Source organism: Coregonus lavaretus (genome assembly GCF_964263955.1).
Source record: "Coregonus lavaretus genome assembly, chromosome: 23".
In the NCBI taxonomy this organism is placed as follows: Eukaryota; Metazoa; Chordata; class Actinopteri; order Salmoniformes; family Salmonidae; genus Coregonus; species Coregonus lavaretus.
This window is the reverse complement of record NC_140010.1, coordinates 35381975-35408585: the sequence shown is the minus strand read 5'-3', so window position 1 is coordinate 35408585 and position 26611 is coordinate 35381975. Positions and strand designations below refer to the sequence as shown.

The 26611-nt window shown below is 41.9% G+C and overlaps 1 protein-coding gene across 9 annotated transcripts; it reads left to right on the top strand.

Annotated features, from left to right (window-relative positions):
• Window positions 1–740: 740 nt before the first annotated feature.
• Window positions 741–25316, top strand: LOC311150446 (uncharacterized protein). Of its 9 annotated transcripts, none has more exons than XM_084187939.1 (16): window positions 741–1212; window positions 4093–5880; window positions 6130–6236; window positions 6338–6399; window positions 6486–6542; window positions 6863–6940; window positions 13456–13481; window positions 13617–13704; window positions 13929–14292; window positions 14401–14482; window positions 14575–14647; window positions 14773–14920; window positions 15030–15093; window positions 22842–22972; window positions 23304–23393; window positions 23572–25316. In XM_084187939.1, the coding sequence occupies exons 3-16, from the start codon at window positions 6144–6146 to the stop codon at window positions 23599–23601; spliced, it is 1386 nt and encodes a 461-aa protein (XP_084044065.1). In that variant the 5' UTR covers window positions 741–1212; window positions 4093–5880; window positions 6130–6143; the 3' UTR covers window positions 23602–25316. The 9 variants fall into 9 exon arrangements, with proteins under 9 accessions (XP_084044065.1, XP_084044064.1, XP_084044066.1 ...); XM_084187938.1 differs by having other exon boundaries at window positions 6073–6236; XM_084187940.1 differs by having other exon boundaries at window positions 4093–6236; window positions 14404–14482.
• Window positions 25317–26611: the final 1295 nt, after the last annotated feature.

Genomic DNA, 26611 nt, shown 5'->3' with positions numbered 1-26611 from the left:
ATCTCCCATTTGGACTCCAGACCAAAGGACAGATTTCCATCAGTCTAATGTCCATTGCTCGTGTTACTTGGCCCAAGCAAGTCTCTTCTTCTTATTGGTGTCCTTTAGTAGTTGTTTCTTAGGGCTGCAATTTCTGAGGCTGGTAACTCTAATGAACTTATCTCTGCAGCAGAGGTAACTCTGGGTCTTCCATTCCTGTGGCGGTCCTCATGAGAAGCAGTTTCATCATAGCGCTTGATGGTTTTTGCGACTGCACTTGATGACAGCTTTGCAAAGTTCATGAAAATGTCCGTATTGACTGACCTTCATGTCTTAAAGTAATGATGGACTGTCGTTTCTCTTTGCTTATTTGAGCTGTTCTTGCCATAATATGGACTTGGTCTTTTACCAAATAGGGCTATCTTCTGTATACCACCCCCCTACCTTGTCACAATACAACTGATTGGCTCAAACGCATTAAGAAGGAAAGAAATTCCACAAATTAACTTTTAAGAAGGCACACCTGTTAATTGAAATGCATTCCAGGTGACTACCTCATGAAGCTGGTTGAGAGAATGCCAAGAGTGTGCAAAGCTGTCATCAAGGCAAAGGGTGGCTACTTTGAAGAATCTCAAATATAAAATATATTTTGATTTGTTTAACACTTTTTGGCTACTACATGATTCCATATGTGTTATTTAATAGTTTTGATGTCTTCACTATTATTCTACAATGTAGAAAATAGTAAAAATTAATAAAAACCCACGAGTAGCTGTTCTAAAACTTTTGACTGGTAGTGTATATATAGTTGAAGTCGAAAGTTTACATAGACTTAGGTTGGAGTCATTAAAACTTGTTTTTCAACCACTCCACAAATTTCTAAGCCAATTGTAATTTATTAGGCATTTATTCAGTAAACAGAGAGGCACATATGTACTGCCAGTTCCTTAATATGTTGGCTATATATTTACATTTTAGTCATTTAGCAGACGCTCTTATCCAGAGCGACTTACAGTTAGTGAGTGCATACATATTTTCTTTTTCCTTTTTTGAAATTTTCCTTTTTAATTTTTAATTTTTTCATACTCTATATGTAATAGCAAATAACACTTTGGCGTGACAGACAGACAGACAACATAGGAGAACAAGGAGATGCAAAGACAGACAGAGTGACAGCAGAGAAGATACAGAGACAGACTGCACAACAGGGAGGCAAGAGGCACAGTTATAGTGGTGAGTTGTTCAGTTGAAGTTTTACATACACTTAGGTTGGAGTCATTAAAACTAGTTTTTCAACCACTCCACAAATTTCTTGTTAACAAACTATAGTTTTGGCAAGTCGGTTGGGACATCTACTTTGTGCATGACACAAGTAATCTTTCCAACAATTGTTTACAGACAGATTATTTTACTTATAATTCACTGTATCCCAATTCCAGTGGGTCAGAAGTTTACCTACACTAAGTTGACTGTGCCTTTAAACAGCTTGGAAAATTCCAGAAAATGATGTAATGGCTTTAGAAGCTTCTGATAGGCTCATTGATATCATTTGAGTCAATTGGAGGTGTACCTGTGGATGTATTTCAAGGCCTACCTTCAAATGCAGTGCCTCTTTGCTTGACATCATGGGAAAATCAAAAGAAATCAGCCAAGACCTCAGAAAGAAAATTGTAGACCTCCACAAATCTGGTTCATCATTGGGAGCAATTTCCAAATGCCTGAAGGTACCACGTTCATCTGTACAAACAATAGTACGCAAGTATAAACACCATGGGACCACGCAGCCGTCATACCGCTCAGGAAGGAGACGCGTTCTGTCTCCTAGAGATGAACGTACTTTGGTGCGAAAAGTGCAAATCAATCCCAGAACAACAGCAAAGGACCTTGTGAAGATGCTGGAGGAAACAGGTACAAAAGTATCTATATCCACAGTAAAAAGAGTTCTATATCGAATAACCTGAAAGGCCGCTCAGCAAGGAAGAAGCCACTGCTCCAAAACCGCCATAAAAAAGCCAGACTACGGTTTGCAACTGCACATGGGGACAAATATCGTACTTTTTGGAGAAATGTCCTCTGGTCTGATGAAACAAAAATATAACTGTTTGGCCATAATGACGATCATTATGTTTGGAGGAAAAAGGGGGGCTTGCAAGTCGAAGAACACCATCCCAACCGTGAAGCACGGGGGTGGCAGCATCATGCTCTGGGGGTACTTTGCTGCAGGAGGGACTGATGCACTTCACAAAATAGATGGCATCATGAGGAAGGAAAATTATGTGGATATATTGAAGCAACATCTCAAGACATCAGTCAGGAAGTTAAAGCATGGTCGCAAATGGGTCTTCCAAATGGACAATGACCCCAAGCATACTTCCAAAGTTGTGGCAAAATGGCTTAAGGACAACAAAGTCAAGGTATTGGAGTGGCCATCACAAAGCCCTGACCTCAATCCTATAGAACATTTGTGGGCAGAACTGAAAAAGCGTGTGCGAGCAAGGAGGCCTACAAACCTGACTCAGTTACACCAGCTCTGTCAGGAGGAATGGGCCAACATTCACCCAACTTATTGTGGGAAGCTTGTGGAAGGCTACCCGAAACGTTTGACCCAAGTTAAACAATTTGAAGGCAATGCTACCAAATACTAATTGAGTGTATGTAAACGTCTGACCCACTGGGAATGTGATGAAAGAAATAAAAGCTAAAATAAATAATTATCTCTACTAATATTCTGACATTTCACATTCTAAAAATAAAGTAGTGATCCTAACTGACCTAAGACAGGGAATTGTTACTAGGATTAAATGTCAGGAATTGTGAAAAACTGAGTTTAAATATATTTGGCTAAGGTGTATGTAAACTTCTGACTTCAACTGTATATTATTTTATGTACAGTACCAGTCAAAAGTTTGGACACACCTACTCAGTCCAGGGTTTTTCTTTATATCTTACTGTGTGAATCAGGCCTTCATGGTTGAATTGCTGCAAAGAAACCACTACTAAAGAACACCAATAAGAAGAAGAGACTTGCTTGGGCCAAGTAACACGAGCAATGGATATTAGACCGGTGGAAATCTGTCCTTTGGTCTGATGAGTCCAAATTTGAGATTTTTGGTTCCATCCGCCATGTCTTTGTGAGACGCAGAGTAGGTGAATGGATGATCTCTGCATGTGTGGTTCCCACCGTGAAGCATGGAGGAGGAGGTGTGATGGTGTTTTGCTGGTGACACTGTCTGTGATTTATTTAGAATTCAAGGCACACTTAACCAGCATGGCTTGTGGTGGATATTTTCATCAATAATGAGGAGAGACAAGGTCAATCACCAATCAGAATATTAACTTGATTAAAAACGTATCGAAAAGGGAGCTGGTCACAATACCCACACCAAAGTGAATAGAGTGAGAGCCCACTGAGTGGAGTGAGCCTCTGGGTTATATACTATCTCAGGATAGGTCAGGATAGATGCAACCTCAGAGATAACATACAATGGTTCCAGACATTAACCCCACACATCCTGTGCCAGACCCTAGCCCCAATTACAAATAACTCATTGTTTTGTTCAGTACTAAGAATTTAGAAGGACATTTGTTGTTACTTAGTTTTCACCTTGCTAGAAAGGGAACCAGGGGAGAGAACTATCTCCCAAGGCCAAAGAAGGGGGTGACTGACACACAGACATTGTGGAGACAAGTGATTTGTTCCCATTCTTCATGCCATCCCTTCAAATGGTTTGCAATGGGTAAAGACACATATTCACATATGGAAACAATGTTTCCTTCATACCTCCTTTGCCCTATTCTCTTTCTGATATTCTGCATAGCACCAAGGACATTTGATAGACAAGCCCAACTTCTCCCTTCTCTGGGCCCCAGGTGACTGAGGCCCATATAAGGGAGGAAGTGCAGCTGCCCCCACCAGAGTCCGAAAGGAGACATTCTAATAACAAGAGTTCAACAATTCAATCATATAAGCATATTCTGCAGATAAGACATCTTAATTATCAATGTTACCTAGCTAATTCTGATTTATCCACCACAGGCTACCACAGCATTCTGCAGCGATACGCCATCCCATCTGATTTGCGCTTAGTGGGACTATCATTTGTTTTTCAACAGGACAATGACCTAACACACCTCCAGGCTGTGTAAGAGCTATTTGACCAAGAAGGAGAGTGATGGAGTGCTGCATCAGATGACCTGGCTTCCACAATCACCCGACCTCAACCCATTTGAGATGGTTTGGGATGAGTTGGACCACAGAGTGAAGGAAAAGCAGCCAATAAGTGCTCAGCATATGTGAGAACTCCTTCAAGACTGTTGGAAAAGCATTCCTCATTAAGCTGGTTGAGAGAATGCCAAGAGTGTGCAAAGCTGTCATCAAGGTAAAGGGTGGTGGCTACTTTGAAGAATCTAAAATATAAAATATATTTTGATTTGTTTAACACTTTTTTGGTTACTTCATGATTCCATATGTGTTATTTCATAGTTTCGATGTCTTCACTATTATTCTACAATGTAGAAAACCTGTGAATGAGTAGGTGTGTCCAAACTTTTGACTGGTACTGTACTTAATTACGTATTCTGTAAATCAGCTTTTAGCTACAAATGTGTAAAATTCTAAATAAACCTTAAATATATTATGTACAGTATGTACAAAGGTGCTCCTGTGGCATCTTATCATAATGCAGTTATATCTGTATAAAGAAATAGATAATTGGTAAGCAGCTGTACAAAATGATTTGTTGAGGGTTTGTTATCACATGTGCATGACATTAACTGAATTTCCTTGATCAAGCAAAGGTACAACATACACAACATCTTTAGGGAGGATGTAATGCCAAAACAATAGGGACATTTGAATAGGGCAATAAAATAATAATAATTTGCAACTTTTGAAATACAATCTGGAAGTTAATGCCTGTAACTCTGACATCAGGCCAGATGAGATCAATTCAGGCTTTGCAGGGAACACTATCTTGCCAGTACTTTGGTAATTCAATATTATATAGTCAAGTTGAGTTATGTGTGTGACTTTCTTTATCTCCCTTCAAGGATGATGGCAGAAATTCCAACACTTTGTTGGACATTTGCTTGCTGCTGCGCCTGGTTACACTTTATTGTAGCTAATAATGACATTACAAGCAAGCCACAGATAGCTTGGCATATGGAGATCTCTTGTCATTTTAAGCCTTACTATAGCTATAATTCATAGTATACCTTTTCCCAGGGCCATTGCAACTAACAAGTTGAATCATCAATAAAAAACTGTTGTTTGGAAATTTGGAAGGGGAATAGAGTAGTCTAAATACTCCAGCATGATAGGTGGCAATAATAATTCATAGTTTAGAGCCTAGAAGCAGCTTCTTTGCAGTATCTTAGTTGACTAGCTTCTGTCACAGAGTAGGAAAATGCTGCGCCCATTCACCCATAGAGAATGATAGAGGCCTCTAGTGGTCATCAGGCAGTTTTAGCATGTGCAGCACCATTGAGGGCTTCCACCATTTTAATGTAGTCAGCTGGGTGGGACTTCCAACTTCATTGGCTGATCCCTCCTGGTGACCCTGTTGGAATCATGTCAGACCCTGTTGGAATCATGTCAGGAGGGATCAGCCAATCGTGAAGAAGAAAATTGACTAATTTAAAATGGAGATCGCCTCAATTCGCTTAATTCACACGACGCGATACGTCACTTCCGGCTGAACGAAAACGAGGCCCTGGGTGGGAAACAGAGACCGGAAACCAGGGCAACATAGTCAAACTTCATACTTCTGCGTCCCTGGGTGTAACTCCTACAAAAGGAGGGAGTCATGCAAAGAATACATTTTTCACTGTTTCCCCAAAGACCCCGCACTCCGATGACAATGAGTGGTGAAAATAAAGAGAGTTGTCAGGCCACATTTTAAGGTAAGTTAAGATTGTTGAATTTAATGTTGCTAGTTAGCTAGCTAACCACTGGCCAGCCAGGCTAACAACACAGCCACCAGTTAGCTGAGAACTGCTAACATTGGTTAACTTAGTAGCTATCTTTGCATCTCTAACCAATATAGCAAGTTATGATGCTTGATAACTAAACTGGATCAATATTTCCCTACACAGTTAACTGATAACACCAAATTGTGTTCAAAACACTTTGTTGTGGATTCCTTTTTAAAGACCATAAGTGGGAAATGGATGCTAAAGGAGTAGGTTGTGCCGACTGTGTTCACCTGGATGTCCACCCCAAAGCCTGGCAGGAGGACCATCATCAGAAAAGCTGCAAGGTAGGCCTATCTAGCTTAGCTTACCCCTAAACTAGGTAACTACTAGTTTATTATACAACTTGTCAGGTAGAATCATTAATCAACTGTATTGTATTTTTCAGTGTTACAGTGAGGCTGCCCGTCATGGAAAGGATGCACCTGCTGAGGAGCCAGATGAGCTAAGGTAGTTGTTTATTATTACATGTGTATCTTTTCTGTAATTTTCAATAGTTCATAGCAGGTTTATGTAACATAACCTTGTATCTGCAGTGACTCACTGGATCAGGATCCTCAAGCTGAGAACCTGGCTTGCCAAATCATAGTCAGGTATAGACTTGCTATCTGAACTTCAGTCACTTTAGTGTTTTTGTGAGTTTACAATATTTGGTTTAACCTCGGTCACTAGCTCCCATTTACAATCTTTCACAATGAATACATTAGTTTCTGCCAGTCTACTCTACATATAGGCCATGCAAGTTAATTTTGAGTTATTTTTCTGTAAGCGTTCTACTAACAGAAAAGGAAGATGTATTCATTTGCATGGCCTGTATTTGGAATAGAAGATGTAGAGCTGATAGTATTCATTTTAAGAGCATGTAGTTGGGCTTGTTAAAAACAAATTTCTTGCCTTCCTTTTCACCTTGCAGTTCTGGCGAAGAGGTGGAGGCAAGCGTACCACACCCTGACCATGATTACGTTCAGAAGCCTCTGCCTGCCTGCCAACGGTAGCATCCCCTTGTGTAAAGCTTATCTACTACAGTTATTCAGGAAATATTTATTTTTGATTATTAAATTGTTTGTCTTGCGTCAACCCAGTTTTGGGCTTCTCAATGTATATATTCTCTCCAAGTGATAGTTGTCGTTGCACATCACAAAGAAGTCATACCATTTGGTTCCTGTGATACCCATTTGTCCCATCATTTGATAGTGGTACTAGTGATTCTGTTTTAAAAAGAAAGTACCATCTGCATTTGAAGTGAGATATGGACAACCCTCGTAGCTGTTCTGATCTGGGCATTTCATTTCTAAGAGGCCATGAGGAGGAGTCTCAGATTGGTCAACCACCTCTCTGTCTGGGGATGCACCTAAATCGGGACAATGGGGGTTAATCACAATGCCACGTGGTAAGACATCTCTGCCAGAGATTTCTGTGTATATTGCTGCAGCCACTGATTCTAGCTCAAGCCCCCTTTTCATTGCCTTGGTCTGCCCATTTATTTTACTCCTCTGTAGATTTGTAGCAAGGCTGTCCATGCCTGCTTGCCTTGAGCACACCCTTTTGAAATTAGATGAGGTAATGCACTGAGAGCGCACACAATGCCAGACTTTGTTACTTTGCTCTCTAGTTTCCCTCTCAAGGTGTTCTGCGTCAGACTGTTATCTCCATACCACCGTAAAGGTCCATCTCATCTTGATTCAGAACAGGTGTAAAGCTACTGGCCTGTGGAGGCAGTGGAAAGGTGGGTTTATCATCAGTGGGGGTGGGCTCTGGCACATTGAGATTTTAATAAGTCAAGACAGACCCAAAGGGCAGATCCCCATATTGTGAGGGTACACTCTTTGGCTGATGTGCTGGGGAGTTCATGAGTGTGAGGAGTTGACGTGTTTCCAATGTCAGAGAGGTTGTTCTTAAGGCTTTGTGCAGGGGGAGTGGTACTGGTCAGTAGAGGTTGCTTACTATCCCCTCACCTGAGCGCACCTTCTTTACAGGGGGCATGTCCTTTCTGGGTATCTTTGAGATCTCCACAGTATTGATGGGTTTATATCTCAAACCCAAGGCGCGTGATGGGACGTGCCAGGTCTGGGGTAAAGAGGTTTTGCTCTCTGTGGGAGGGACAGTCTTGCATCCCATGTTGATGTAGTGTGCTGAAGTGTACAGCAAACCAATAAGGTGATTATACTGTCCTTGTCCAGCATTGCAGTTGCACTGACTTTTCAATGAAGAGACTCAGGTGAAAGGTCCACCTGAAAGCATAGCAACAAAAAGGCATTTCAAACAACAAAAGTAATACTCACATCAGGTGAGCCAAAGTAGACATAGAACAACATTTTCGCAGTTGGAATTGAAAGATATTATGGATTTTTCAAGAGAGTTAATGATGACAGTAATAAAACACCAATGTAAAAATGTATTTGGGGTAGATGTGTATCTCCACACACTACTTTTATAAGTATTGACCAAATATAGGCTATTGTAGTCTCTGCTTGAAAATCCACTGTAATAGTGTCTAGCATAACTAACTTGCTGTGCGAAAAAAAACAATCCCCACAATCTAAAATGGGAGCTCACTATTGGAAAATGTACTATTGTTGGGATCTATTTTCTTATAATTAGATGTGATGCCTAGCTTAAAAAGAATACATTAATGATGAAACATAATAGGTTTGTGCTGTACTGATATAGATTGTTTAACATAACAAGCTGTGACTAATGTGAGGAACCGTTAGGGGGGAGGCTGAGATAGACTTGTGACACACACACACACACACACACACACACACACACACACACACTGCCTCTTTGTTAAACCGCTCAAGGACATGTGTACTGCAACAATGAAGAAGAGGAAACTATGTCTGAGGTTGCTGACTCTCAAGACAGGTTGCAAAAACAACTAATGCCCGGCAACAGTGAAGCGCCAAGGGGCTGGGACCAGCCTGTGCGCCAACGACAGGCTGAGTAAGTTTAAACTACGCTCAGCCTCTACTCTGACAGGCCCGCTTTGAACGGGAACTATCTCTGTCAGAGTATTAAAAGAATAACTTTGGGTTGGGACAGTTAGTTCTCTGTTAGCCCTGTGAGGTGTTACAGTGAACCCGTATATACGAAGATTGCATTTACCATTTATTCGCTTGACTAATTATATTAATAAAAAAGCTGAGAATATATTCAGTAACTTAGTGTTAAATTCTGTTCTGATACCAGATTCGAATGACGCAACTTAACACTATTGATAATCATTTTTGACACATTGTTTGAGGTTTTTTGTTTCTCAGCAGTGGAAGGGGGGATGTAAAATTGAACATGAGCAGAGGAAAGAAAATGAAAGGAAATAACTGAATAAGGGGTTGTTTTTCTAATTGCTGGAGCACAACCATTCCATTGAACAGTGACATCCTGAATATAGACTCATCATAGGCTGCTAATCATATATATCTCAGGAAAACCTTTACAAAGCCTGGTGGGGTTAATAAAACACCTTATGGTATGCAATGATTGAAACACCTACTTACAGTGGCTTGCGAAAGTATTCACCCCCCTTGGCATTTTTCCTATTTTGTTGCCTTACAACCTGGAATTAAAATGGATTTTTTGGGGGGTTATATCATTTGATTTACACAACATGCCTACCACTTTGAAGATGCAAAATATTTTTGGGGGTGAAACAAACAAGAAATAAGACAAAAAAACTGAACTTGAGCGTGCATAACTATTCACCCCCCCAAAGTAAATACTTTGTAGAGCCACCTTTTGCAGCAATTACAGCTGCAAGTCTCTTGGGGTATGTCTCTATAAGCTTGGCACATCTAGCCACTGGGATTTTTGCCCATTCTTCAAGGCAAAACTGCTCCAGCTCCTTCAAGTTGGATGGGTTCCGCTGGTGTACAGCAATCTTTAAGTCATACCACAGATTCTCAATTGGATTGAGGTCTGGGCTTTGACTAGGCCATTCCAAGACATTTAAATGTTTCCCCTTAAACCACTCGAGTGTTGCTTTAGCAATATGCTTAGGGTCATTGTCCTGCTGGAAGGTGAACCTCTGTCCCAGTCTCAAACCTCTGGAGACTGAAACAGGTTTCCCTCAAGAATGTCCCTATATTCAATTCTGACCAGTTTCCCAGTCCCTGCCGATGAAAAACATCACCACAGCATGATGCTGCCACCACCATGCTTCACTGTGGGGATGGTGTTCTCGGGGTGATGAGAGGTGTTGGGTTTGTGCCAGACATAGCGTTTTCCTTGATGGCCAAAAAGCTCAATTTTAGCCTCATCTGATCAGAGTACCTTCTTCCATATGTTTGGGGAGTCTCCCACATGCCTTTTGGCGAACACCAAACGTGTTTGCTTATTTTTTTCTTTAAGCAATGGCTTTTTTCTGGCCACTCTTCCGTAAAGCCCAGCTCTGGGGTGTTACAGGAGTGGGTCGCAGTTCCGGAGCGACCCGCTAGGTGTCATCCTCCGACAACCATAGGCACCTCTTCACTCACAGTCGGGACTAATTATCTGCCTATTGGTGTCACCTGTGGCTATCTGATTCACCTGTGTATTTATGCCCTCACTTCCCTGTGTTCCCTTGCTCAGTTGTCTCTGCTAGTTCCTTGATGTCAAGCAGTACGTATCAGTGTCGGATCACGTGACGGAGTTACAGGTACTCATTTACATTTACATTTTAGTCATTTAGCAGACGCTCTTATCCAGAGCGACTTACAGTTAGTGAATAATTTATTTTTATACTGGCCCCCAGTGGGAATCGAACCCACAACCCTGGCGTTGCAAACGCCATGCTCTATCAACTGAGCTACATCCCTGCCGGCCATTCCCTCCCCTACCCTGGACGACGCTGGGCCAATTGTGCGCCGCCCATGAGTCTCCCGGTCGCGGCCGGCTGCGACAGAGCCTGGATTCGAACCAGGATCTCTAATGGCACAGTTAGCACTGCGATGCAGTGCCTTAGACCACTGCGCCACTCAGGAGACAAGTGTTCTCGAGAAGTGTTCTCCCTGTGTCATTGTGTTTTTCCAGTCAGAGTTAGTATTTCGTATTGTTTGTTGTCAGCCTGTTTTTTGGAGACCTATGTGCTCCTCATTTGTTTTTGTGTATAGTCTGTTGTTTTGTATCCTGGCTTTTGGACCACTAGTAAAGATCCTTGTTTCACCATCCTTGCCTACTGTCTATCCTGAACCGTACCTGGGTCACACCTCACACCAACCCTTACACTGTGGAGTGGTCCTATGGACAGATACTCCAATCTCCGCTGTGGAGCTTTGCAGGTCCTTCAGGGTTATCTTTGGTCTCTTTTTTGCCTCTGATTAAAGCCCTCCTTGCCTGGTCTGTGAGTTGGTGGGCGGCCCTCTCTTGGCAGGTTTGTTGTGGTGCCATGTTCTTTCCATTTTTTAAATAATGGATTTAATGGTGCTCCGTGGGATGTTCCCACGGGGGGCCAGTATGAAAATGTATGCTCTCACTAACTGTAAGTCGCTCTGGATAAGAGCGTCTGCTAAATGACTAAAATGTTAAATGTTATGTTCAACGTTTCTGATATTTTGCTTAGTGGTGTTGCAAACTCTGGGGCCTTTCAGAACAGGTGTATATACTGAGATCATGTGACAAATCATGTGACACTTAGATTGCACACAGGTGGACTTTATTTAACTAATTATGTTACTTCTGAAGGTAATTGGTTGCACCAGATCTTATTTAGGGGCCTCATAGCAAAGGGGGTGAATACATATGCACACACCACTTCAGTTATTTATTTTTTAGAATAGTTTGAAACAAGTTATTTTTTTCACTTCACCAATTTGGACTATTGTGTATGTCCATTAAAAAATCAAATCCAAAAATACATTTAAATTAGGTTGTAATGCAACAAAATAGGAAAAACGCCAAGGGGGATGAATACCTTTGCAAGGCACTGTATAAACCATTTATAAACATTATGTTATGGAATGGTAGTCTTCCAGAATAGCCTGAACCCTGAACAAGCTCAGAAGAATGTGAGCAACACTTAAGTATTCCTACACTATTATCAGCTGGCTACCTGAACCACGCAAGGAGTCTCATTCTCTCACACTACACCTTTCCGTGTCTATCCTCCAGACTAAATTGTGAATGATAAAGCATTGTTATTCATTGGACAAGCTTAGCTACGTTACAAAAAAGCATGACAACATGGACATGAATCAATAATCGTTTGACAAGCTTAGCTAGCGAGTAATCTAACCTTGTTAGTGATACCTACAATAGCTAGTTAATGTTACAGAACAACCAAAACAAGGGCACAGTTCAAGCTAAACAACCCATTATGTGAGCTGCAATTTAAAGATAGAATGTTTGAATGATGGATAAGTAACACTTACATTCATAACACCTAACATATTAGCCAGCAACATTGCTGATGCCACCAGACAGACTGTGCTGGATGCCTCTAACTTTAGGCAAGCATTGCACAATCGCATAATTACCTTCAACATTGTGGATATATCCTCGATCCAATTGCTGTATCCTTTAGTCTGGACCAGTTTCAGAATTCTGAGGTATTCATCAGCCCATTTGTAGATCGATGTGACTGTAATTGGTGGTAGTATCTGCAGGTTGCTTGTCCATTTGCCAGCCATTGTTTTGAATGAGAAGCTTCCTTATTTTCCCACCCTAGCCTCGTTTTTTGTTGTCGACGTCATTCAATATGGCCGCTAGCTGCATAAAGCGAATGGCGCTGCCAGTCCTTTCACAGACGTTATAAATGGCACAGATTCAAAATTGTATTCTCTATCTATCTCTATGCTGCTTAGACCTTCCCTGACTCAGGTCCACACTCCAGTCCAGTTGGTGGCGGTAATGCACCTTAAAGTTGGTTGCCAACCGCCATTTAATAAATCCACAGAAGAAGAAAAATTATCTCTACACTGCCGTCTCCGTGCTCCTACAGGGAGATATTGAAAGTGGTGTTGTGTACTGTAGTTTATTTGTAGCATGACGAAAGATTGGTAGACTTTTAGCCAGCTGCAGCCACGTAAACGAGACAGTAATAGAATAGAAATGTGAATGTCCGTAAGCATTAATAGTGCATTACCAGAGGACGAGAATGAGTCGACGAAATAATGACTCGTTTTATGATAATGGACCACCGAATATATGCACTGCTGGTCATGGAAGGTAGGCCAACTAACTAGCTACATTGTCATTCATTGCTAATCTCATTGTTTACTGGCTTCGGACCGCAACTAGGATGTTGAAGGGATATTGGGTACATATGTTGTTAACGTTAGCTAGTTAATCAAATAATATTTAAAAGCGATGTAACGTTAGATGATGATAAAGATGCAGATAGTTTTCTGTTTTTTCCCGTTGAAAAAGCAAATATGCCAGCAATAATAATTCATGCAATAACGTTAACTGTTAGCTGCTTAGCTAGCTAGCGAGTTATTATTATGAATGGCCAGCTAGCTAACGTAAACTATAATGTGTTGTGTTTTAGAGTATTCACTTGACTAATATAATGTATTTATTCTATTACAGCATCACACCAACCCAGAGAAGTGGAGGTAGGTCTACTTAGCTATGGTCCAATATTGGCAATACCTGTCTGATATGGATAGGAAACCTGATTGCTTAATGATTAGCTACATTCTGTTCTTGTTTATAATTTCAATGAACAAAGCATATTTTATTCCACACAGAAACAACCCATGGTTATACCCACCACACAAGACACTCGACTGTAAGACCAGCATCTTACAACTCTCAGCAAACAATCAACTCAGAAAAGTAAGATATTCAGTTTTGCTTTTGATGTATCCATTCTAAATGTATCAAGCAGAGGATTTCCTGCAAAAATTTGATTTAGACTTGTTTGGAACATCGCTTGGTATGTTATATGGCTATTGAAGACATGGCCTAGTCCTAGTGTAAGGCCTCCTTAAAAGTGGTACCATATACTGTAGAAATGTGGAGACCTGAAAATCCAGAAATACTCTTGATGTTTTCTCCAGGGCTGTGCTCTACGACCCGTATGATCCTGGCTCATCATCAGACTCCGAAGTGGAGCCTTCCAAAGGCAGGGAAGACCATCACAGACACAGAGTCAGTGGACAGAGCTGCGGCCTGAGTACTGGATATCAAGGCTCCGCTTCAGTAGCTGGGCATCATGACGGCCTCAACTGGGACTTGTCATACTCTCGTTCTGGTACCAGACATGAGCAGTCGAGCCATGGCTCCAGACATGACCAGTCAAGCCATGACCACTCAGCCCGGCCGTTGCCCACGACAGAAACGCCACTATTCCCCCGCAATGCATATGGGGGGCGGAGGGGAAATGGGAGAGAATTGTCCACAACCACAGTACCTGATAAAGAGGTAAGAGGTTCAGATGTTCCCTGCAGTCAGGTTATTATTTGGGGAAAAGGGTCAAAAGATGTTGCTGAGGCTTGCGTCTGTGCAGCATTTTGATGTTTCTGTCCTCAGCAGACAAGAAGTCCACCTGGGTTTACCCAGTCCAACTGGATTACCAACCCCAATCATCGCCAATCAGATTCTAGTGGAAGAGGTAGGATTGCCAAGCAACTGTTATTTTGATAATGGTCTGAGCGAGTTGTGAAGGGATAGAGTGTGTGTGTGATTGTTAGATGTCCCTTTTAGTAGGGGACCAAATCAAGTCTCCCCCAGAGGTAACAAAGAAGAGAAGTAGAAGCCCAAATGAGGACTTATCCAGGTAAAGAACAAACATGATTGGAGGAACCATCATTTGACTTATCATGTTTTTTGCAAGGACATCCTTACTGCAATGCACAATAATATTGACACAGATCTGACAGTCCCATTCTATTGTCTTTTCAGGGATTTTTACACCTGTGAAATGTGCAACTTGAATTTCCAAAAAGCGGGCATGCTTGGGATGCATCTGAAGTGCAATAGTCACTGGGAGACCCTGGAGCACATCCAGAATCAAAACAACTACAACGACACAGCAATCGCCTTTTTACATGTACGTCAAGCAAATGCATTCTCTCTCAGATGGAATTAAATGTCAGATTATCAATCTGTATGAAAAGCTCTTATTGATTTAGGGGAATGTCTTTTTCTTTACATTTCAGGAGGCAATGTTAATCAAAGTCCAGCGAGGTGATAGACCACAGATGAACAGACAAAGCCTTAGAGGTAGCTACATTTGCAAACGCCTGTGTTAACGCTACTGACTAGTCACATATACTGTTCCCGACCAGAGACCGGGGTTCAATCCCAGCGTCCAACCTCCTACTATTCTCCCATTTGCCTGTCTCTCCCTCTGTTTCTGTGAAAATAAAGTGATTTCTTTATATATACAGTGCCTTCGGAAAGTATTCAGACCCCTTGACTTTTTCCACATTTTGTTACGTTACAGCCTTATTCTAAAATTGATTAAATCGTTTTTTTCCCCTCATCAATCTACACATAATACTCCATAATGACAAAGCAAAAACAGGTTTTTAGAAATTTCTGCTAATTTATAATAAAAAAAACCTGGAAATATAGTATTTAGACCCTTTTCTCAGTACTTTGTTGAAGCACTTTTGGCAGCGATTACAGCATCAAGTCTTCTTGGGTATGATGCTACAAGCTTGGCACACCTGTATTTGAGGAGTAACTTCCATTCTTCTCTGTAGATCCTCTCAAGCTCTGTCAGGTTGGATGGGGAGTGTTGCTGCACAGCTATTTTCAGGTCTCTCCAGAGATGTTAGATCGGGTTCAAGTCCGGGCTCTGGCTGGGCAAATCAAGGACATTCAGAGACTTGTCCCGAAGCCACTCCTGTGCTGTCTTGGCTGTGTGCTTAGGGTCGTTGTCCTGTTGGAAGGTGAACCTTTGCCCAAGTCTGAGGTCCTGAGCGCTCTGGAGCAGGTTTTCATCAAGGATCTTTCTGTACTTTGCTCCGTTCATCGTTCCCTCGATCCTGACTAGTCTCCCAGTCCCTGCCACTGAAAAACATCCCCACAGCATGATGCTGCCACTACCATGCTTCACCATAGGGATGGTGCCAGGTTTCCTCCAGACGTGACAAAGAGTTCAATCTTGGTTTCATCAGAACAAAGAATCTTGTTTCTCATGGTCTGAGAGTCTTTAGGTGCCTTTTGGCAAATTCCAAGTGGGCTGTCATGTGCCTTTTACAGAGGAGTGGCTTCCGTCTGGCCACTCTACCATAAAGACCTGATTGGTGGAGTGCTGCAGAGATGGTTGTCCTTCTGGAAGGTTCTCCCATCTCCACAGAGGAACTCTGGAGCTCTGTCAGAGTGACCATTGGGTTCTTGGTCACCTCCCTGACCAATGCCCTTCTCCCCCGATTGCTCAGTTTGGCCATGCGGCCAGCTCTAGGAAGAGTGTTGGTGGTTCCAAACTTCTTCCATTTAAGAATGATGGAGGCCACTGTGTTCTTGTGGACCTTCAATGCTGCAGCCTTTTTTTGGTACCCTTCCCCAGATCTGTGCCTCGACACAATCCTGTCTCATAGCTCTACGGAAAATTCCTTTCACTTCATGGCTTGGTTTTTGCTCTGATATGCACTGTCAACTGTGGGGCCTTATATAGACAGGTGTGTGCCTTTCCAAATCATGTCCAATCAATTGAATTTACCACAGGTGGACTCCAATCAAGTTGTAGAAACATCTCAAGAATGATCAATGGAAACAGGATGCACCTGAGCTCAATTTCGAGTCTCATAGCAAATGGTCTGAATACTTATGTACATTTGCAAACATTCCTAAAAACCTGTTTTCACTTTGTCATTATGGGATATTGTTTGTAGATGGCTGAGGACATTTTTATTTAATCCATTTTAGAATAAGACTAACGTAACAAAATGTGGGGAAAAAGGAAGGGGTCTGAATACTTTCCGAAGGCACTGTGTGTGTGTGTGTGTGTGTGTGTGTGTGTGTGTGTGTGTGTGTGTGTGTGTGTGTGTGTGTGTGTGTGTGTGTGTGTGTGTGTGTGTGTGTGTGTGTGTGTGTGTGTGTGTGTGTGTGTGTGTGTGTGTGTGTGTGTATATACACAGTGAGGGAAAAAGTATTTGATCCCCTGCTGATTTTGTACGTTTGCCCACTGACAAAGACATGATCAGTCTATAATTTGGATGGTAGGTTTATTTGAACAGTGAGAGACAGAATAACAACAAGAAAATCCAGAAAAACGCATGTCAAAAATGTTATTAATTGATTTGCATTTTAATGAGGGAAATAAGTATTTGACCCCTCTGCAAAACATGATTTAGTACTTGGTGGCAAAACCCTTGTTGGCAATCACAGAGGTCAGACGTTTCTTGTAGTTGGCCACCAGGTTTGCACACATCTCAGGAGGGATTTTGTTCCACTCCTCTTTGCAGATCTTCTCCAAGTCATTAAGGTTTCGAGGCTGACGTTTGGCAACTCGAACCTTCAGCTCCCTCCACAGATTTTCTATGGGATTAAGGTCTGGAGACTGGCTAGGCCACTCCAGGACCTTAATGTGCTTCTTCTTGAGCCATTCCTATGTTGACTTGGCCGTGTGTTTTGGGTCATTGTCATGCTGGAATACCCATCCACGACCCATTTTCAATGCCCTGGCTGAGGGAAGGAGGTTCTCACCCAAGATTTGACGGTACATGGCCCCGTCCATCGTCCCTTTGATGCGGTGAAGTTGTCCTGTCCCCTTAGCAGAAAAACACCCCCAAAGCATAATGTTTCCACCTCCATGTTTGGCGGTGTGGATGGTGTTCTTGGGGTCATAGGCAGCATTCCTCCTCCTCCAAACACGCCGAGTTGAGTTGATGCCAAAGAGCTCCATTTTGGTCTCATCTGACAACAACACTTTCACCCAGTTCTCCTCTGAATAATTCAGATGTTCATTGGCAAACTTCAGACGGCCCTGTATATGTGCTTTCTTGAGCAGGGGGACCTTGCGAGCGCTGCAGGATTTCAGTCCTTCACGGCATAGTGTGTTACCAATTGTTTTCTTCGTGACTATGGTCCCAGCTGCCTTGAGATCATTGACAATATCCTCCCGTGTAGTTCTGGGCTGATTCCTCTCTGTTCTCATGATCATTGCAACTCCACGAGGTGAGATCTTGCATGGAGCCCCAGGCCGAGGGAGATTGACAGTTATTTTGTGTTTCTTCCATTTGCGAATAATCGCACCAACTGTTGTCACCTTCTCACCAAGCTGCTTGGCGATGGTCTTGTAGCCCATTCCAGCCTTGTGTAGGTCTACAATCTTGTCCCTGACATCCTTGGAGAGCTCTTTGGTCTTGGCCATGGTGGAGAGTTTGGAATCTGATTGATTGATTGCTTCTGTGGACAGGTGTCATTTATACAGGTAACAAGCTGAGATTAGGAGCACTCCCTTTAAGAGTGTGCTCATAATCTCAGCTCGTTACCTGTATAAAAGACACCTGGGAGCCAGAAATCTTTCTGATTGAGAGGGGGTCAAATACTTATTTCCCTAATTTAAAATGCAAATCAATTTATAACATTTTGGAAATGCGTTTTTCTGGATTTTTTTGTTGTTATTCTGTCTCTCACTGTTCAAATAAACCTACCATTAAAATGATAGACTGATCATTTCTTTGTCAGTGGGCAAACGTACAAAATCAGCAGGGGATCAAATACTTTTTTCCCTCACTGTATGTGTGTGTGTGTGTGTGTGTATATACCGTATTTTCCGCACTATAAGGCGCACCGGAGTATAAGCCGCAGCAGCTAAATTGAATGATATTGAATGATGTGTACATATATAAGCCGCACTGGACTATAAGCCGCAGGTGTTTTAATGTTTAATTACCATATGTAAGGGTTCGTGCACAGAGGGGATTGTCGGGAAAGAGACAAACTGTCTTGCTCTCGTTCTGTCTCTCGTACCACTCTCGGTTCCACTTTTACTTTTGCGCGCTACCTGTCTCACTCTTTTCCGGCCTCCAGCTTTTCCTGCTGGAGCCCGCCGCTTAAAGGTGGGCGGCGCGGACCGGTCATAGAGCCCATAGCGTTCAAGTTGGTGGACTGTAACCTGTAAAATCCATAGATTTAGGAGGTCTTCTAGTGGCCGTTAGCTGTAAAAATCCATAGATTAGCCGCACCGTTATATAAGCCGCAGGGTCGAAAAATTGGAAAAAAGGCGCGGCTTATAGTCAGAAAATTACGGTATATATATATATATATATATATATATTCTTAGGTGGCAAAATGTAATATCTCACCAATATTTAGTTGTTGTTTTTTTTCTCTGAACTGAACCTATCGATTCTAAATGCACTTGTATGAGTTGATGAACGTATCACTGCCTAGTGTCTGCTAGCTTTCTGGTGTCATTAAGCCTACACTTTACTATTGAATAGCCAGACTGGGACTGCCAAATAGCCAGACAGCTAAATGGTAATTTAATGGTACCCGAACTACCTGCACTGACTCTATCTTGTACTGACCCTATGCACACTCACTAGACTATAAATACAAACCATATACACACCAGTGACGGTTGGTGCCGTTTAAGATGAGGGAGGACAATATATTTTTTGGATGAGCATGGCCTTATTTCTATTACAGCATATTGGATGACTGTCATTCATATTCCATTCACCCAGCTCAATGTAACATCGATAGGTTTAGGCTACTACATGATACTCAAATTTTCCCTATACATGATGTTGCAACAACCTAGCCTATGAATGAAAGTTTACAATGTAGGTGCACAGGTCGAGAGTAATTTGAGTAATCAATGTGACAGACATTGACACATTCAATACCACCTTGCATACTCTTGCCTGCATCTAGCTGATCTAGGGTGTAGTCATTAGTCCAACAGTTGCAAACGAGACTTTCTATTTGACAAATTCAGGTATGTTTATCCCCGTTCCGTTTGCTTCCGTTTTAAGAAACGTTTTTCAACAGAATCAGCTGGATAAAAAAAATACACCCCTAATCACACGCAAACAGTTTTATAGCAGCCACATATAAACGGCATGATCCCTTTGATCGTTGGATAATTACTTCTCACATCTACTCGCTCTCGTCTCACCGTTTCCCTTCGCTTGTGGACTTCAGTGCATGACCATCAGCTGTCTGTGATCAGGCGAAAACACCTTACCAAGCCAAACCCTCATATCATAACTGCTAACCGCAGCCTACATCGTTGTCAACATAGCTACTAGAACTAACGCCTTAGTAAACCCGCCACAATCAGCAATAGTGTACAGTTAGCAAGCAGTTTAGCAGTTATACCGGCAGGCCCCGGTGACAATACATTAAGAAAACCAAAAGCTTACCTTGACATGGAAGAGTTCCAGTGTTGGATGGCCATAGCCAGCTAGCTAACATAGCATCCCTCTCTGTTTGAGCTGTGTGTTTGAGTATGCTAAAGTAGCTAACTAGCTAGCTAGTAAGTGAAAGTGAAAAAAAAAACACAATAGCTAGCTCTCTCTTGCATCTCCTTCATCTTTTAAGGAATTAATTTGTTCAAAACTGTTGAACTATTGTTTTTCTCTCTTGAGTCACATACTCACCACATTTTATGGACTGCAGTGCTAGCTAGCTGTATCTTATGCTTTCAGTACTAGATTCATTCTCTGATCCTTTGATTGGGTGGACAGCATGTCAGTTCATGCTGCAAGTGCTCTGAAGTCTATGGAAGGGTGTGAGAACCACTAGCCTCCTAGGTTTTGGATTGAAGTCAATGTACCCAGAGGAGGATGGAAACTAGCTGTCCTCCGGTTACACCATGGTGCTATGGAGGCTACTGTAGACCTTCATTGCAAAACAGTGTGTTTTAATCAATTATTTGGTGACGTGAATATATTTAGTTTAACTTTTTTGTTTCACTATTTACATTTTTATGAAATTCACTGACGATGGTCCTCCCCTTCCTCCTCTGAGGAGCCTCCACTGATACACACTCACACACACACTACATTGACACTCCCACACAAAACCCACACACATTCACATACACTACATACGCACACACACGCAGACCAACACAACACATACACGCAGACACACACTTTTACACTAATTTGCTGCTGCTACTCTGTTCTTTATTTTACTCTTATTATTATCTATCCTGATGCCTAGTGACTTTACCATGCCTTCATGTACATACAGCACATTCGGAAAGTATTCAGACCCCGTACCATTTTCCACATTTTGTTACGTTACAGCCTTATTCTAAAATTGATTAAATTATTTTTTTCCTCATCAATCTTCACACAATACCCCATAATGACAAAGCAAAAACAGGTTTTTAGACATTTGAGCAAATGCATAAAAAAAAAACAGAAATACCTTATTTACATAAATATTCAGACCATTTGCTATGAGACTCGAAATTGAGCTCAGGTGCATCCTGTTTCCATTGATCATCCTTGAGCTGTTTCTACAACTTGATTGGAGTCCACCTGTGGTAAATTCAATTGATTGGACATGATTTGGAAAGGCACAAACCTGTCTATATAAGGTCCCACAGTTGACAGTGCATGTCAGAGCAAAAACCAAGCCATGAGGACGAGATAGGATTGTGTCGAGGCACAGATCTGGGGAAGGGTACCAAAAACATTCTGCAGCATTGAAGGTCCACAAGACCACAGTGGCCTCCATCATTCTTAAATGGAAGAAGTTTGGAACCACCAAGACTCTTCCTATACTCTTCCAAACTGAGCAATCAGGGGAGAAGGGCCTTGGTCAGGGAGGTGACCAAGAACCCGAAGTTCACTCTAACAGAGCTCTAGAGTTCCTATGTGGAGATGGGAGAACCTTCCAGAAGGACAACCATCTCTGCAGCACTCCACCAATCAGGCCTTTATGGTAGAGTGGTCAGACGGAAGCCACTCCTCAGTAAAAGGCACATGACAGCCCGCTTGGAGTTTGCCAAAAGGCACCTAAAGGACTCTAAGACCATGAGAAACACGATTCTCTGGTCTGATGAAACCAAGATTGAACTCTTTGGCCTGAATGCCAAGCGTCACGTCTGGAGGAAACCTGGCACCATCCGTACGGTGAAGCATGGTGGTGGCAGCATCATGCTGTGGGGATGTTTTTCAGCGGCAGGGACTGGGAGACTAGTCAGGATCGAGGGAAAGATGAACTGAGCAAAGTACAGTGAGATCCTTGATGAAAACCTGCTCCAGAGCGCTCAGGACCTCAGACTGGGGCGAAGGTACACCTTCCAACAGGACAACGACCCTAAGCACACAGCCAAGACAACGCAGGAGTGGCTTCAGGACAAGTCTCTGAATGTCCTTGAGTGGCCCAGCCAGAGCCCGGACTTGAACCCAATCGAACATCTCTGGAGAGACCTGAAAATAGCTGTGCAGCAACGCTCCCCATCCAACCTGACAGAGTTTGAGAGGATCTGCAGAGAAGAATGGGAGAAACTCCCCCAATACAGGTGTGCCAAGCTTGTAACGTCATACCCAAGAAGACTCGGCTGTAATCGCTGCCAACGGTACAAAAGTACTGAGTAAAGGTTCTGAATACTTAATGTAAATGTGATATTTCAATTTTTTATAAATTAGCAAAATTTCTAGAAACCTGTTTTTGCTTCGTCATTATGGGGTATTGTGTATAGATTGATGAGTATTATTATTTTTTAAAATCAATTTTAGAATAAGGCTGTAACGTAACAAAATGTGGAAAAAGTAAATGGGGCTGAATACTTTACGAATGCTCTGTATCTACCTCAAATACCTCGTACCGCTGCACATTGATCTGGTACTGGTAGTCCCTGTTTATAGCTCCATTCTTGTGTATTTTATTACTCTTGTGTGACTTTCATTTTTATCTTTAAACTCTGCATTGTTGGGAAGGGCTCGTAATCAAGCATTTCACGGTAAAGTCTACACCAGTTGTATTCGGCGCATGTGACAAATAAGATTTGATTTGTGATTTGACCTCTATCTCACCCCTGTCATTCGCAGCATTGCTGGACAAGGATTACATGACAAGAATTGAGATTTTCCACTGTGCTTCGTGCCAAGTCTACGTCTCTGTACATCCATCGTCATTGCAGGATCACCTGAGCTCCAAGGACCACCTGAGGAACAAAATGGTAAGGCAGCCATTCTCCTGCTACAGCAGATATCACACCTCTGATCATCAGTGAATAATGGAACACATGATGTAGCGTTAAAAAGCAATGGTCACTGATGTTGTTTTGGAGGTCACGTAATGTTAGCTGGGATGCTACTTGAAGTTAGCCAAATTGGCAGGTTGTTTTTTGATTTAGAATTTTGTCTATCAATTCTTAAAAGAAGCAAAAATCAAAGCGATACATGATGCATTATTCTTCTTGAAATCTGTTGTTATTTTCACTGTGCAACAGACATGTGGGTGTACTTACTGTTTCATGTTTTATGAGTTTACTGTGTTTATCACTGAAGGAATTGAGAACGAAACAGTTGAAGGAAAGTGTGAACTTCGCGAAGGCCACCATGAAACGAATGAAGAATGAGTATGCAAGCTTCCGTGAGGTAAACAATCTGAACAGGCATTTGCTATACATTACACTAATACTATGTGAGGAATTCTACCAAAATCTGTAGAATACCAAAGTTTTGTATTTATTTTTAAAGTCTGTTAATTCTATCAACTGTAGACAAAAACATATTTAATTTAAATGGAAATGACAAATAATTGGTTGTATTTCAGGGCAAGTATCCTTTTGAACAGTCATCATGAGGCCCATGAAGAATATACAAACAGTAGATACCAACTGCTAGCTACCGACTAAGGCTAACTATGGACAGCCAACAACCACCCATCAAAACCAACTCTAGACAAAGACCAAATGGGCAAACTCTGTAACCTGAGTGTTGGTGTGCAGTCTTACGTACATCTGTGACACCAGGATTAGTGCAGGAATTGACACTAAACTAATACAGAATACATGTTTTACTTGAGTGTGAAAGATCCATTAGATATCAAGTAGTTGGGGACTTGTGGTCATTTTGTTTTTTTGTGGAATATTTCATGTACGAACACCCATCTTTAACTGTGGACCTTTTTTATTTTTCAGTTGGAAATGGTTTCAATTTCAATAGATATTATTGAAGGACACTTGCAATGCTTTTCCACACTTTTTTATATTTTTCTTCCACAATTATCTTTTGCCCATAGAACACCTGCTTTGATTCATTTTGAGATTTAAGGATTGAAATACTGTAATGTTTTGTTTCCTGGAGAAATAAGGTCTTTACAGGCTTTCCCCTATTATTATTATTATTATTATTATTATTATTGTTATTATTAATAATATTTTTTAAACAGTTATTTGAAAAAAATACCCATTAATTGTTGGGTTGACACTGATATTCAGAGGAGTTATAAAACAACGTTTTATAAACAGCAGCAGAGATGGTCGACTCTGTTTCATATCATTGTCACCGTTGTGAAATCTGGTACTGCCAACATAGATGCCATTAAATGATATGCAGCCAGTCATTTTAGATGCCAACTATCGTTTAAGGTTCAATTGTGCAGTTTTGGAAAGGAAATATTTTGTGGTTATATAGAATAACAGTCCTTTGATATCCTGTAAATACTGTTTCCTCTATTATTGACAGTTGAAACTTTATGGAAGAATCTCTGTGGTCCAGAATAACTAGCTGAGAGTTCATCATATAGTAAGGTGTTATTTGTTAGACTCCCACACATTTGCACTATTGCAGTATCCCACTGTTGATAGAGGTTTTCACCAGATGACAAAACAACTGAACGAGTTAAAGGTTTCAGGTTTGATTTGGGCCTCGATTCAATCAGTTCGAGCGTTAACCTGCGTTGGCTGTGTTTTGATTGTGTTGGGGGTGTAACTGCGGTATGAGTGGACAAATCAGTGACCGGCTGCTCTTGTGTGTCACCAACCACTCCCTTCCTTATCCCTACCGCGTTAGAAGTTCAAAACTGTGATTAAAAAGTGTAGACTATTGTCTACGTCGCCGTACATCCATCGTCAATGCAGGATTACCTGAGATCCAAGGACCACTGGAGGAACAAAATGGTAAGGTAGCCATTCTGCTGCTATAGCAGATATCACCCCTCTGATCATCAGTGAATAATGGAACACATGATGTAGCATTAAAAAGCAATGGTCACTGATATTGTTTGGGATGTCATGTAATGTTAGCTGGGATGCTATTTGAAGTTAGCCGAATTGGCAGGTTGTGTTGTTTGGCAGTGACCAAGATAAGGTAACGCAAAGAGCCGCTTGTGGATTTGCACAGCTCTAACAGTTCCACCAACGACACTGCCAAAACAACCGCTATGCGGATGTTGGCTAGCGCAGATCTGGTAGAATCTTGCCCTTGATTAGGAGCTCGATTCAATCAGTAGTGCTGTAAAGCGATTTACATTTAAAGGTGATTTCCAATTTAGCCGACATGCAGCATTTACCGTGAATGCAGTCTCCGCCAATGCAGAGTAGCGCAGGCTGCCTGTGTAAATCAGCGGAGAAAGTCAAGCTCAACAGGGTCTTCTTTCCCCGCTGATTTACACAGGCAGCCTTATTCTTATCCTTTTGCCACTAATTCAGGGTTTCCCAAACGTGGTCCTTGGGACTCCAACGGGAGCACATTTCGGTTTTTGCCCTAACACTACACAGCTGATTAAAACAATCATCAAACTTTGATCATTTCAATCAGCTGTGTAGTGTTAGGGCTAACACCAAAACATGCACACCTTGGGGTCATGAGGACTGAAATTTGGCAAACGCTGCACAAATTGTTATTTTGACCAATCAGATTTTGACCAATCAGATTGCCAATAATTGGGCAAAATATCAGAATAGGGCTGCCTGTGTTAAATGTAGACAGCGAAATGACATTGCCACGAGTAGTATCGCAGATATTGAGATGAGCGAGATGCAAGACTTCTGTGCATGGGACCAAAACAGCTGAGTTGAGCCTCAATGCTCTTAGCTGTTGCAGAAATCGAGCCACTATGCTGTTTACTTTCTGCATCTGTCATATTACCAAGTCTACCTTTTAACACAGCCATTGACAAACTATACCGAACAAAATATAAACGCAACAATTTCAAAGATTTTGCTGAGTTACAGTTCATATAAGGAAATCAGTCAATTTAAATAAATTCATTAGGCCCTAATCTATGGATTTCACATGACGGCAGGGGCGCAGCCATGGGTGAGCCTGGGAGGGCATAGGCCCACCGACTGGGGAGCCAGGCCCACCCAATCAGAATTAGTTTTTCCCCAACAAAGGGCTTTATTATAGACAGAAATAGTCCTCAGCACCCCCTGCCCCCTCAGACGATCCAGCAGGTGAATAAGCCAGATGTGGAGGTCCTGGGCTGGCGTGGTTACACGTGGTCTTCGGTTGTGAGGCCGGTTGGACGTAGTGCCAAATCCTCTAAAACGACATTGGAGGTGGCTTATGGTAGAGAAATTAACATTAAATTATCTGGCAACAGCTCTGGTGGACATTCCTGCAGTCAGCATGCCAATTGCATGCTCCCTCAAAACCTGAGGCATCTGTGGCATTGTGTTGTTACAAAACTGCACAGTGGCCTTTTATTGTCCCCAGCACAAGGTGCACCTGTGTAATGATCATGTTTAAATAGCTTCTTGATATGCCACACCTATCAGGTGGATGGATTATCTTGACAAAGGATAAAATGCTCACTAACAGGGATGTAAACAAATGTGTGCATAATTGGAGAGAAAAAAGCCTTTTGT

Bases quoted from the DNA above. Each gene is read 5' to 3' on its own strand.
- LOC311150446 (XM_084187939.1), top strand. From the start codon at position 6,144: ATGGATGCTAAAGGAGTAGGTTGTGCCGACTGTGTTCACCTGGATGTC. The intron at 6,543-6,862 runs GTATAGACTTGC...TTCACCTTGCAG, and splicing joins GCTTGCCAAATCATAGTCAG to TTCTGGCGAAGAGGTGGAGG. The intron at 6,941-13,455 runs GTAGCATCCCCT...ATTCTATTACAG, and splicing joins CCTCTGCCTGCCTGCCAACG to CATCACACCAACCCAGAGAA.